General features: G+C 34.1%; 1 protein-coding gene across 1 annotated transcript in view; it reads left to right on the forward strand.

Annotated features, from left to right (window-relative positions):
• The first annotated feature begins 412 nt into the window (after positions 1 to 412).
• The window catches only part of LOC144971748 (uncharacterized), a 48,085-nt gene continuing 34,437 nt past the window's right edge, over positions 413 to 14,060 (forward strand). The window contains exons 1-2 of the mRNA XM_078912822.1: positions 413 to 861; positions 12,429 to 12,596. Of these exons, the coding sequence (XP_078768948.1) occupies positions 611 to 861; positions 12,429 to 12,596 (419 nt within the window). The 5' untranslated portion in view covers positions 413 to 610. The remainder of the gene's footprint in view (positions 862 to 12,428; positions 12,597 to 14,060) is intronic.

Consider the following 14,060-nt stretch of genomic DNA (forward strand, 5'->3'; position numbering starts at 1 on the left):
TTTTTGTTGTGTTTTTTTTGTTGTTGCTTTTTTTTTGCCGTTTAATCATTATCTTATTTAAATTCCGCTGAAACTCACTGATTCTTTTCTTTTGAACGCCCGCGTATAGGTAGTCTTTCAAAGCCATAAGCCCATACTGCCGTATTCTTAAATAACATTTATGTAGAAATTTGGCCAAAAAAATCGTCCTTCAAATATCCATCGATTTAAATGATCCTCGTCTTAGCAAAAACTTTCAAACTTCCCGAAGTCCCATGTTTGAGAGATTTTTTTCCAAGATGAGGGTAATTTAAATCGATCGATATTTGAAGGACGTCTTCAGGCTATTTTTTTTAATGTTTTTTTTTTCCAGCGTACAGCAGTACAGATGAGACCATTAGGAGCTGCTACCAGATTATGTACGATAAATTAATGAGCTCTTAAGGTTTGCTTTCTATGCTTTTAATTTATTTTTATTGGAGTTTTATTTTTTGTCTTTTTAAAATACTAATCATGTTTGTCAAATTTTCAAAATTATAGATTCTTCTTGTCACGAAATCAGATCGCCATTGACTTCATTGTGAAAAAAAAATCAACAACAAAAGAAAAAACAAGGTGCTGTTTCAAGACCATGCCCATTTTCGACCTCAATGATATGATGGATAAAGACATAAATAACACCAAGGATACAGACCTACACGCGCTCACAGGAATGGGGTCTTCCGTCATCGTCTTGCCAGCAAACAAGACAAAAGAGGAGATCATGGCTTCTAAAAAGTCAAACAAATCAGCATGGAAAACTGAGTTTTACGGATTTACGGAAAATACCACGCTTCATGGAGTTCGATTTATCTTCATGGAAAATGTTTTCTTCCTCAGAAGGTAGGACTTCTTCTTGTGCGGCTATGTGGTCTAGTGGTATGGCACTCGCTTTCGGATCGAAAGATCCTGGGTTCGAGCCTCACTCGGTGCATAGTTGAGTCCTTGGAAAAAGAAAAAGCTCTTTACTCACATTCTCTCACAGTGCTCAGGGGGGGGGGGAGGTGTACCTGGCCGTTAATAGTGTTGTCTCTGTCCGAAAAAAAGTTGTAATATCGCCGAACAGGCGTCATGTTCCGTCCTACATGTTAAATGTTGCTGTTGGTCAGGGACCCTTTGTAAAGCGCTTTGAGCACGTTTAGTAGATATTGAGCTATATAAAAGCTCAATTTTCTTCTTCTTCTTCTTCTTCTTCTTCTTCTTCTTCTTCTTCTTCTTTCTCTCCTCCTCCTCCTCCTCCACCACCTCCACCTCCTCCTCCTCTTCCTCCTCCTTCATCATCATCATAATCATAATCATCATCATCATCATCATCATCATCATCATCATCATCATCATCATCTTCTTCTTCTTCTTCTTCTTCTTCTTCTTCTTCTTCTTCTTCTTCTTCTTTATCAGGCCAAAACGTAAGCAAATTAAAGACTGGTATTATAATATTTTGACCGTAGAGCGTCGGGCCGTTTGAGTTGCCACTGGTATGTCGCGGCAACCCTTGTACGTAGATTCCCTGACTTCGGGCAGAAATACATATACGAGATGGAAGTCGGTTTGGAGGAATCCAATCCCCCGAGGGAGCGGGGGCATAGACTCCTCGAAACTGGGGTATAATTTGCCAGCTTTTCTACCAACATTCGTGGTTATTTTGAATAGAACTCACTGTTTGGGTTAAGCTATGCGTTTACGAAGCACTACACTATTTGAAGAACGAGTTTTCTGGCCAAAATTTTAGAAATGTTTTTTTTTTTTTGTTTTGTTTTCATAATACGGTAGAATTCTTCTTCGTCGTCAATGTCGATTATCTAAGAAATCCATAGTGAAAGCAATATTATTGTAGTAGTGGGGGTCCGATAGCTAAATTGGTAGAGCACTCGCTTCACAAGCATAGGGAAGAGATCGATTCCGGGTGAAGTCGAGATTTTTTTTTTGACACTCCCCCAGGAGCGATTTGGTTGCTGGGTCTGTTAGATCTGGCGGAGAATATTTTGCGATAGACTAGCGTCCTTTTCGAAGGATAGCAAGCAATTGCTATTGTCTGTTTCACGCCATAGAAATCGTAATAAACCCGCTAATGGCTTTGAAGTACTATTTTAGGGCAAAGTCAGGCTATACTAACTTTAAGATGTAATTTAGATGGAACGGAATTGACAACACTCAGCTCTTTGTTATTGTTTTTTAGACAGCCGTTTTCATGATTAGTTTTCACAAAATTCCATCAAACAAACTATCAGCGTTTACAGTTAAACAAGCTTTGTGTGTTAGTACGACATATCCGACTGGCGGATTTTGTGAGTATTTTACCTAAATGTATAGCACCAATAATATCACCAGATGCACTACAAATTTCTAATAGATCTCATTTATCCAAACAGACAAGACATCTGATTAGGTGGGCCTAGTTTGACATTGTTATCATGGACAATATTTTGCGTCATTCATTTTTAGATTTCCATTACAACAATGAACCCAAAATGAATTGGGTTATCAGACCTGCAAATAAGTGTATGTTGTGTGAGATCAACAATATGATGATCATCAGAGAATTAGAAGTATTTGAAGCTTAACCCTCTCCTTATTAACTGTAGAAAATCGGCAGATTCGTTAAGATAGAAACAACATATTTTTTAATCAGCTTTTTTTTTCTTTCTTATTAAAAAAAACATACAAATCACGCATTTTAAAGAACAATCTTCGTTATATTTACAATAAATCAATGCTGTTCTTGTAACGCTTGATTTGCTCAACAAAACTATCTATGTATAGCATATACTTATTGGTTTTATATTTTTAGTCTAAATGTTAAGTGTGTGTGTGGGTCAATATGAGGTGTAAGTAAAAATCATAAAAATGGTCGGCTGGGAAAAAAAAACTCATGAAGAAAAAATTTAATAAAACAACAACAAAACACACAAAAAACAAAACAAAAGCAAAACAAAAATATCCCCAATGAAAGCAGGGATGGGTACTGTGTCTCTTACAACTCCAGATCTAGATCAATAATATATTACAACTACCGATAACATCATATAGATGTATGCAAATTTCAGAAGTTAAACTTAAAATCAATTTTATGTATCACGTTAACCCCGTCACAAAACCGTTTTGAGACGATTGTTCACACTTGCTCTTGATAGAGAAATCTACGCATTGATATAGATAGTATGCTCTTGGCTAAGAAGCTCACAACATTGACTTCCGGAAGTATAACGGACCAACACACAAAACTATGTCTAACCGTGAAGGTTTATTGTCTGGTTATACCGTTTAGTGAGAATTACTCATAAACGTGGATAACAATAATCATTAACAACGACCTGAGTGACGTCAACTTCATACTATCTATACATGAGCGGTAGATGACTGTTACACATTGTGTGGTTAGTATCAGAACAACTGCTGTTTTGAAAATCTGTCTAGCTCTCTACTAAATGCAGCCTAGCCATCTATTCGACATAATATGTTATTATTTATTTATATCAGCACGAGACACGGTCATCTGAATCAACTATGCGACAGAAAGCAATTATGAAATGATTATCATTCATTAACTCAGTTGGTAGACCACTCGCTTCCAACGTAAAGGGGGCGAGATCGATCCCGGGTCAAGTCGAGATATAATTTCTGACCCCCATGACAGCCCGCGATGATTTGGTAATTCGGTCTGTTATTTCGTAGTAATAGACTGGCGTCCTATCCACAGGGTAACTAGGATTTGCTATTGTCCGTATAGTGCTATTTAAAACCAGGATAAACTCCAACCCCTATGTTTATGAAGGATCATTTTATTAATTTGATACATTCACAATGTTTTGGTGTATTTAATATTAAATGAACATACCATTACGATGGTCTGGATATGACTTTCAGGAAATTATTTTAAAGAAAACTGGAGCATGCATATAGAGCAATATCCACTAAACGTGCTCAAAGCGTTTTATCATGGATCCCTAGCCAGCAGCAACACTTAACATGTAAGACTAGACATAAAGCCGGTTGGGCGATATTACACTGTTAACGGCCAGGTACTTATTCTATACCTGAGAGGATGGGAATAAAGAGCATTTTCCAAGGACTCAACTATGCGGTGCTCAGGGTGGGACTCAAACGGTCCGAAAGCGAGTGCCATACCACTATACCACGTAGCCACACAAAAGAAGTTGATTTATAGCAAACTTAGTTGATTTTAGTTAAATGCTTATTTTTCACCTTAGTATGATGAGAGGATGTGAGTAAAAAGCCTTTTCCAAGGACTCAACGATGCGGTGCTCAGGGCGGGACTCAAACGGTCCGAAAGCGAGTGCCATACCACTATACCACATAGTTGCACAAAAGCAGTTGATTTATACTGCAGTTGTTTTTAAAAAAACACAGTTTATGCAATGGTAACCAAAAAGCACTTACCGTGTTCTTCAATAAAACGACAGTATAGCAAAGTTAGTGAATTTTAGTTAAAATTCTAACGAAAAGCTAAAAATGGAAAGGCTTTGGATGGAAATATGAATTACACTTTATTATACTTTTTATAGAGACATTTTTAATTATTTAAGAGTGTTAAACGTATTCATAGACGTCTATATAAGCACAACTTATTTATAAATCATATTTCTATTATCTATTTATCTTACTGTGCAAATTATAATACGTCTGTACAAAATTTTTTTGGGGGGATGCAATAACGTTTTATTATTATTATTATTATTATTATTATTATTATTATTATTATTATTATTATTATTATTATTATTATTATTATTATTATTATGAAAACTAATATAGCGCTATAACTCCGAGACACCAGACTCTAAGCGCTTAAATTACAAATTACTTTGGCTGAAACATACTCATTCACACACACAAGCATACACACACAAACAAACACACACACATACACGATTACACACACACACAACACAAACCAGACAGACCTATCTTGCTTCTCATACCATCTACTAAAGATGAAACAGATATGTTTTAAGCGAACGTTTAAAAATAGACAAAGATTCTTTTTCACGAATGCTCTGTGGTAAGGCGTTCCAAACAGACGGTCCGAATTGAGAAAAGGATCTCATGCCAGGATTTTTCCGTATTCGAGGGACAACCAGTTTGGTTATTATTGTTATTATTATTATTATTATTATTATTATTATTATTATTATTATTATTATTATTATTATTATTATTATTATTATTATTATATTATTATTATTATTATTATTATTATTAATATTGCATCCCCGAGTTACAGGAACCCCCCCCCCCCCCACACACACACACACTTATTTTCTTTTCTTTCTCCACGTTAAAGTTACACACGCAACGAGATGATCTCTCCCCTTGTCCATTTTTCTATTACAGTCACAAATACAATGCTGTACTCTTTTTACTTCCCTCTCATAACCTCAATAATTAGATACACAATTCATTATCACATCAATCAAGAACAGATTGTCCCATACATCGTGATAAACTTACTCCCTGTAGGCCAATTCAAAATCAAACGGGATCTAAACTCTAAGGGTGCTCAAATTATGAGCCAGTTAAGTAGAAAAATAAAGTAAATAAGTAAAGGTGAATCAATTATAATGATTGAACTCCCCCCCCCACCCTCCAAAAGAAAAGAAGGAAAAACAAACAAACAAACGTTTCGGTTATTGGCCTTCTTAATTAGACCCCCCAAAAAAACCACACGAAATAAATGACGATGGCAAAAAAAAAAAATAATAAAAAAATAAAGAAATAAACAAGCAACAAAACATCATTGTATAAGGTCAAGATCCGAAACGTTGTTTGATTTTATATTGCCTCACTTCAATTTCATTATTATTATTACTATTGTTATTATTATTATTATATATTATTAATTATTATTTATTATTATTATTTTATTATTATTATTTATTATTTTATTATTATTATTATTTTATTATTATTATTATTTTATTATTATTATTATTATTATTATTATTATTATTATTATTATTATTATTATTATTATTATTATTATTATTATTATTATTATTATTATTATTATTATTATTATTATTATTATTATTTATTATTATTATTATTATTATTATTATTATTATTATTATTATTATTATTATTATTATTATTATTATTATTATTATATTATTATTATTATTATTTATTATATTATTATTATTATTATTATTATTATTATTATTATTATTATTATTATTATTATTATTATTATTATCATTACTATCATCATCATCATCATCATCACCATCATCATCATTATTATCATCATTATTATTATCTCTATCTGCCTATTGTTTTATACTGTTATAGTTAACGTTTTCAAAACATCGTTTTCATTTGTTTTCTCTCCAACTTATTTGATTTTATATAAGTTTTAATTTTAAAAACAAAACAACTTTTATTCCCCTATTTACATATTTTAAATTAGATATGATGCAATGTAAAGAGCTTCAAATGCAATTTCCATTAAAAAAGTTTAAAACAGTTAATCAGTTAACTGCCGTACTTTGCCAAAACTCGTATTTTAAAAATTTGGCCAGAAAATTCGTCCTTCAAATTTCGATCGATTGAAATCACCCTCAACATGGCAAAATATTTCAAACCTCTGACTTCGCGAAGTCTCAGGTTTTGGAGTGTTTGCCAAGACGAGGGTTGTTTAAATCGATTGATATTTGAAGGACGAGTTTTCAGACCAAATATTTAAATACGAGTTGTTATTTTTTTCCAGAGTTCTTAAGTTAAAAGGCCATAAAATGCGTTAAGTGATGAATTGTATCAAATGAAATCAACGATTCCATCTCTACTTTGGGAATATCATCATTCATATTTGATCACCAAATAAAAGGATTGTTCGACTTTGTGTAGAGATGAGATCTCATGTTACCATTAACCATTTCATGGCGGGAATGATTTTGGTTTTTTTTTATTTTTAATACGAACCACCGTGAGCGTTTTGATTGCTTGTTTGTTTGTTTTTTATTTGTTTCTGCTTTGCTCCTTTTTTATTTATTTATTTATTTTTTTTGTATTGCTTTTAATGTGTTGTATGTGATTGTGTGTGTGTGGGGGGGGGGGGGAGTGTAATCTATGTTGCTGGTTTTTTTTTGGCAGGATGCTGAAGAAGTTGAAAACTGAATTTAGATTCAGAATGATCTGAAGTATGAACCTATAATATATATATATATATATATATATATATATATATATATATATATATATATATATATATATATTATATATATATATTACATATATAATATATATATATATATATATTTTTTTTTTCTTTGTATGTAACTCAACCGATGTGCACATATTTCCAGATCTAATAACTGAACGCAATTATGGGCTTAATTTAACATTGTTGTAATGGACAATATCTGCGTCGGTTTGAGAGTATTTTCACTACCACAATGAGTCAGGACATATTTTTGGGTTATCAGACCGACAAATAGGTACACGCCGACGTGCGCTTATTTGCAGGTCCGATTACCCAATTCCCTAAGGGCTCATTTTGCATATTTTTTGAACAACGTAATAAACGATTTTCATTCTTCTTAAGAACATTGGTACTTTTAACCACCCCCCCCCCCCCCCACCTCATCCCCAACTATTCTATTTTTCATCTTGACTATAAATTCACCTGAACAAAATACCGATTATTTCCCATTCACCCACCCCCCACCCCTGTGTTTCTAGATCCAATTAAGAAACAACATTAATAAAGCATGTCGTGGCTATAATGATACGCTTTTCGTCTTTGTCTGCCCCCCCCCCCCCCCTTACCCCACCTCCGCCATCCTGCAGTACTTGGGTAGTCGGGTCAATTAGATCTAGTGGAAAGTACTTTTCGATATACTAGCGTCCATCCAAAAGGGTAGCAAGGAATTGCTTTTGTCCGTTTCATATTATAAAACTCTGAATAAAATTCGGCTACATTGATAGACCTAATGGCTATGAAGAACTACTTTTTCGTTTGTAAAGGGTTAATAATTTGATCGACGTTGTCAGTAGTTATAAATTTACCAAAGCTTTTGTCATGTATTGTAAACATCCAGGTTAATATCATATTGTATTTTGTTCAATTTAGTGATTGCTTTGCTTCTTTTTTTTCGATTTTGGCCGCACTTTGAGAAAACACATTTCTTTCTTTCCTTTTAGCCCAAAAACTATCATTTCAAATATCGATCAATCAAAAATAACCCACAAAGCATTTATATAGGATAAAATCCACTAAACTTGCTCAAAGCGCTTTATAAGGTTAAGAAGACCCCCAGTTTGTCGAAATTGTCAAAACGTCGCTTCCAAAATGAGGAGTCGAGTTTGAGAAGTTTTTGGAAATGTTGACAGATGGGAGTAATATTAAATAATTGGTACTCGATGTAATATCTTCCCAAGCCACTTAAAAGATGTAGATCGCTCCCATAGGAGGCGATAGATTGCTAAATGCGTTTTGTCAGATGTGTGTAGGTTTAACTGTTCATTTTTAATTCACAAAATTGAGTATAACAGCTTTGAAAAAGAACACAATAGCAAATACACGGAACGGTTCAGACTCAAACCCCTTCTTCAGGAATTTTAAAAAATATAATAAAAACAATATGTTATTGGCCATAGTAGGGTTTTGAGCCCGAAAAGTTCCGTGTTTGGAATTTTGTTCTCTTTCGAAGCTGTCATATTCAATTTTGTTCATTACTTTTGACAGTCCACAGCTTCTTGCCGATGAGATTAGTATCACTTCGACTATTCATCTTTGATTGATTATGGTTGACATCTAATCTGTGAACTTTATTTTCCAATACATTAGAACACGGAGATGACGAATGAAGCAGCCGGAAATAGTATTTTCTACCAAGAGCTCTTTATTATCATTGATAATAAGTGGGATGGGTATAGATAGAACGAAGTTGACGTCACTCAGGTCTTTGTTATTTTTTTTTGTCATCCATGTTTATGAGTAATTCTCACTAAACTGTATAGATAGTTCGAAGATGACGTCACTCAGGTCTTTGTTATTGTTTTTTGCCATCCGCGTTAATGAGTAATGTTCACTGAACTGTATTAACCCGACTATAAACGTTCACGGTTACACATAGTTTTGTGTGTTGGTCCGTTATACTTCCGGATGGCAATGTTATGAGCTTCTTAGCCAAGCGCATACTATCTATTAACCAGACTATAAAAGTTCATGGTTACACATAGTTTTGTGTGTTGGTCCGTTATATTTCCGGATGGCAATGTTCTGAGTTTCTTAGCCAAGCGCACACTATCTATTGAGGGGTAGGCAGGGCATTCTAAAGATAGATATCTAGATCTTTTTAGTTGCCTCCGGAGTAGGGCATATCAATATGCATACGTCCGTTATTTCCATCAATTCGTTTTAATTAAGCTTGTCGTTTTATAAACGTCCTCTGCTGTAGATTAACGACAATGATAATAAAAAGAAAACTTTTAACGTGGTGTTTTGTCCTTGGGTAAGACACTTTTCACATACTACTACCCCTCCTCAACTCGAGTGTTAGTTATTGAGTACATAGTGTCGACAATTTTAAGCGAGAGGGGAAATGCAAACTAAGGCTCGTTATTTATTATTTGCACTGAATCTAATAAATATTATAAAATGCTTCAAATACATAAATAAATATAAAATGCCATGTTTTATAGTGTTTGTTTAACGCTTCCATTTTCGTCAAAATCATTATTGATTTCCGCTCTTGGTCAATTAATGACAATTAATCAATTATAATCAATGAAAACAATTAATCACAGTGCTTAATCGATTTTGGAACATTGCCCTGCATTTTATGACAACAACGACCTTTGTTTATCTCGGTTACATTCATAACTGAACCAGTTTAATATGATTTTCAATTCAATACGGATGTGAATCAACAACCATTCAAAAATCAATAGTTGCTCGAAAATTTAAGAGTGGGAGAGAGCCGAAAAGAAGCAGGGGAGAGGGATGGTAGGGGGGGGGGGATGTGGATGTAATCTGTAATCAGTATCTGTTCAAAAGGAATCATAAATCACAGAGTAACATACTTGCACGCTAGCTTCTTGGATTCGGGGTGTGTACTCAATCACTTCCCAAGCTTGTGAGTGTCTCGTGGGAACAAAGTGTATATTCCAAGCAGACGCAAGAGTACAGAAAATCATTTTTCCCCTTCGTACACGTATTTGCAGGTCCGATAACGTAATTAAAGATGTGTAAAAACTGTCTGCAAATGATACAAAACAAGCTATTTGAGATGATATAATCATACGTTGTTGTATAAGGTATTCAAAGGACAATTACTATAGTCATTAGATAAAATAAGATAGGATAAGACAAGAGAAGATAAGATAAGACATTGTTGTAATGGGACATTTTTTTACGATGGTTTGAGAATAATTGCGTACCAACTATGGGCCCATGAATTATTGGGTTATCAGACCAACAAATTGGGGGCAGCGTGGCTCGGTGGTACGGTCTTTGCTTCGTACCCAAAAGGTACCGAGTTTGATCGCCCATCGCTGCGCTGTGTGGCCTTGAGCAAGTCACCTCGCCCTAGCCCAAATTGCGGCAATGCACTGCGGCTGACGCCTGGATTATTCCAGTCTTCCATTGGAATAGACCCTAGAGTTTCCCCTATGGGACGAATAAGGGTTAATTAATGCACGTCAATTCTACCAATCAAATGATCCCGATTTTGCTATTTTTACAACAAAATAAAATCAACTACAAAAAAAAAAAATAATAAAAAAAAAATATAACAACCCCCCCCCCCCCCCCCCTCCAACAAACCATTAAGATAAAACTAATTGTTCGAATTTTAAAAGTTTAATTCATATCAGCGCATTACATTCTTACGTCAAGAATTGATTTTTTTACGATTCAATATCATTTCGCTTTACTGTTTCTGCGGAAACTAGAATAAGAATAATTTATTTTGTTGCCCAACTATCTAACTTTTTTTCTAACTTTCATTCTTTAACCTTTGGCAAAAACATATCTGGGGTCGCCTCAAGTAGGATGAGGAGGATTAAAGTGTTTTTAAAAAGCAGTCCTTCAGAGCCATAGGTCCATGGAGCCGAAATTTATCCTGCTTTCTATAGCCTGAAACGTACAATAGCAATTGCTTGCTACCCTTTGGATAGGACGCTAGTCTATCGCAAAGTACTTTCCAACCAATTCTAACAGACTCAGCTACCCATTCATTGCTGGGTGGACAAGGGGGCACTAGTAAATCCTCCTTACCCTGTGGATAGGACGCTAGTCTATTGCAACGAAATAACAGACCGAATTACCACATCACTGTGGGCTGTCATGAGGGTCAGAAAAAAATCTCGACTGCACCCGGGATCGATCTCGGTCCTATTGCGTGTGAAGCGAGTGCTCTGCCAACTGAGCTATCGAGATCTCCCACCAAGACTACAATAAGTAAAAAAAAAAGAGCAGAAAACAGTGCCAAAACGTTTTTTCTTCGTAAAGTTTCGACTCGATCGATATTAAGTAATTCAAAGAATTACATAGTTAATTTTCAACTTTATTATTATTTAACGTTTTATTTATGTTGTAATTGGCGAGCATGCATTTGAATATTCGGCATCCCTTATCTGGAACTCCCTTCCAAGAAATATCATCGATGATGCAGAATTCTTTTAAAAACATCTTAAAACATTTCTTTTAAATATGTGATACTGTAGAATTATATTGCATGTTTCATACTGCATGTTTGAGTGATTGTAAAATTTGAGTGAAGGTTGTTACGTTAATGTTAAGCGCTTTGAGCTTGTTGAGATACGTGGTAAGGCGCTAAAAAAAAACATATATTATTATTATTATTATTATCATTTTTATTATTATTACTATTATTATTATTATTATTATTATTATTATTATTATTATTATTATTATTATTATTATTATTATTATTATTATTATTATTATTATTATTATTATATTATTATATATATATATATATATATATATAAAATATATATATATATATATATATATATATATATATATATGTTCATATAGAAGAAGTCATTGCATCGACTGAAACAAATTTGTCGGCGAGGAAAATTGTTTAAAGAGATGAGATAAAAGATATAATTCGTGTTCCTTAATTGTCGATCACTCTATCATATGATTCACGTATATCAATTTCTCATATATATATATATATATATATATATATATATATATATATATATATATATATATATATATATATATATATCATATTATTAATCTAATAAATTCAAAACACCACTACCATCTAAATTCTTGGACAGGGCTGTCCTGCTGTTGCCATTTACTCTACGAAGGGATTAATTAAAAAAAAAACCTCTAAAGCTTATTGGTACCCCTTTTTATAAATCCTCATAATAATATATAGTATATGATTTTATCTCTTTGACAGGGCTGTTTGGCTGTTGCTGTTCTCCCTGTGCTCTGTTCTGATGATGGTCCAAATAGTAGAACGAATCATCTTCTTCTACCACTATCCAATGACGGTCAACGTTCAGGTTAACTACAATAAAACGCTGGCCTTTCCTGCAGTGACAATTTGTAACCAGAACGCTTTCAGGTAAAAAAAAAAAGGTCGTCCTTCAGAGCCATTGGACCCATGGATCCGGAGTGTATCGCGCTTTCTATAGAGTGAAACGGACAATAGCAAGTGCTTGCTATCCTTTGGATAGGACGCTAGTCTATCGCAAAATACTTTTCGCCAAATCTAACAGACTCAGCTACCCATTCACTCCTGTATGGACAGGCGGGAGGGGGGGGAGGGGGTCAGAAAAAATCTCGACTGCACCCGTGATCTATCTTGGTCCCTTTGCGTGTGAACCGAGTGTAAGAGAGTTAGCTTATGCAAAAGGTTACAGAAGATTTCTAAGTTGGCTTAATGAGTTCACGGTGGTTGTATATCAGTTCATTATTTCGTGGGTTCATGACAGTTTGGCGTTCCAAGGTTAAAGGACTGGTCATTATAAATATTGAGTTCTAGAAAATGGCTTTCTTTGATCGGTGTTACTTGGTATTTGGGGATAAAAGCATCAAATTATAGTTGGTATTTGTTATTTGGGCGCATTGAACGTAAAATCTGACGTTTATCAAAAGTAATATTAGATCACAAAAGGCGGGGGTTTAGCATTAATATGTAGAGATTTAATGTTTCGACTTGAGCATGACTCGCTTTTACTTTTTGGGCGTTGACTTTAGGTTGACATGGAACTGTCAAAATTCGTAGGAGGTGTGGTTTGAAGGAATTGTGGGAACGGTTCCAATAGGGGATAACTATGAGTGTTTCTGATCAAAAAGGGATTCTATTCTTTTCTATTCTACTTCACTATGAGCTGCACTTTCCTAGTATGCTGCCAGTTCTAATATCCTACTAAGAATCTTTATTTTATATTCCACATATATTGAAATGGTTACTTAGGCAAAATGACGTTACATTTGGATTGATTTTAAGGATTTTGAATTTATGAAACTGATTGAATTATGACCGTGCTATTTGATTTGGATTTGTAATTTATCACAATTAAAACTGTAAAAAATGAAACTTGGAATCTGGATTTTGATTTGAATGTCTTGATGTTGTACATTCAATTATCATCATCGGCCCTTGAACTCTTTACTCATTATTAACATCTACAACACAATGCAAAGCAAAATCATTACCATCTATCAAAAAGCCATTATACGATCATAAGCCATTACATATGTGTGCAACTACGCCACCGCGAGTGCTCTACCGACTGAGCTAATGGGATCCCCTTTCATAAAGACTATCACGAAAATTATGGCTGACCACGTCATTCTGGTATTATTTTCGAATGAAATACGACCGCGCAAAGTTGAGTCCTTGGAAAAAGGCTCTTTACTTACAGCATCTCACAGCACTGATATGTAAAATGAGTATATTGCAGGATTCGGTTGTTAACAACACAGTTCGATATGCATTATCAGACAAATCACAAACATTCTGCTGCGAATTCTTATGAAAATATATATGTATCGAGGACGTCTGATTTAGCCCTGCAATCTG

This window comes from Berghia stephanieae, chromosome 4, assembly GCF_034508935.2.
Source record: "Berghia stephanieae isolate SIO BIC M18660-M18661 chromosome 4, UCSD_Bste_1.3, whole genome shotgun sequence".
NCBI lineage: Eukaryota > Metazoa > Mollusca > Gastropoda > Nudibranchia > Aeolidiidae > Berghia > Berghia stephanieae.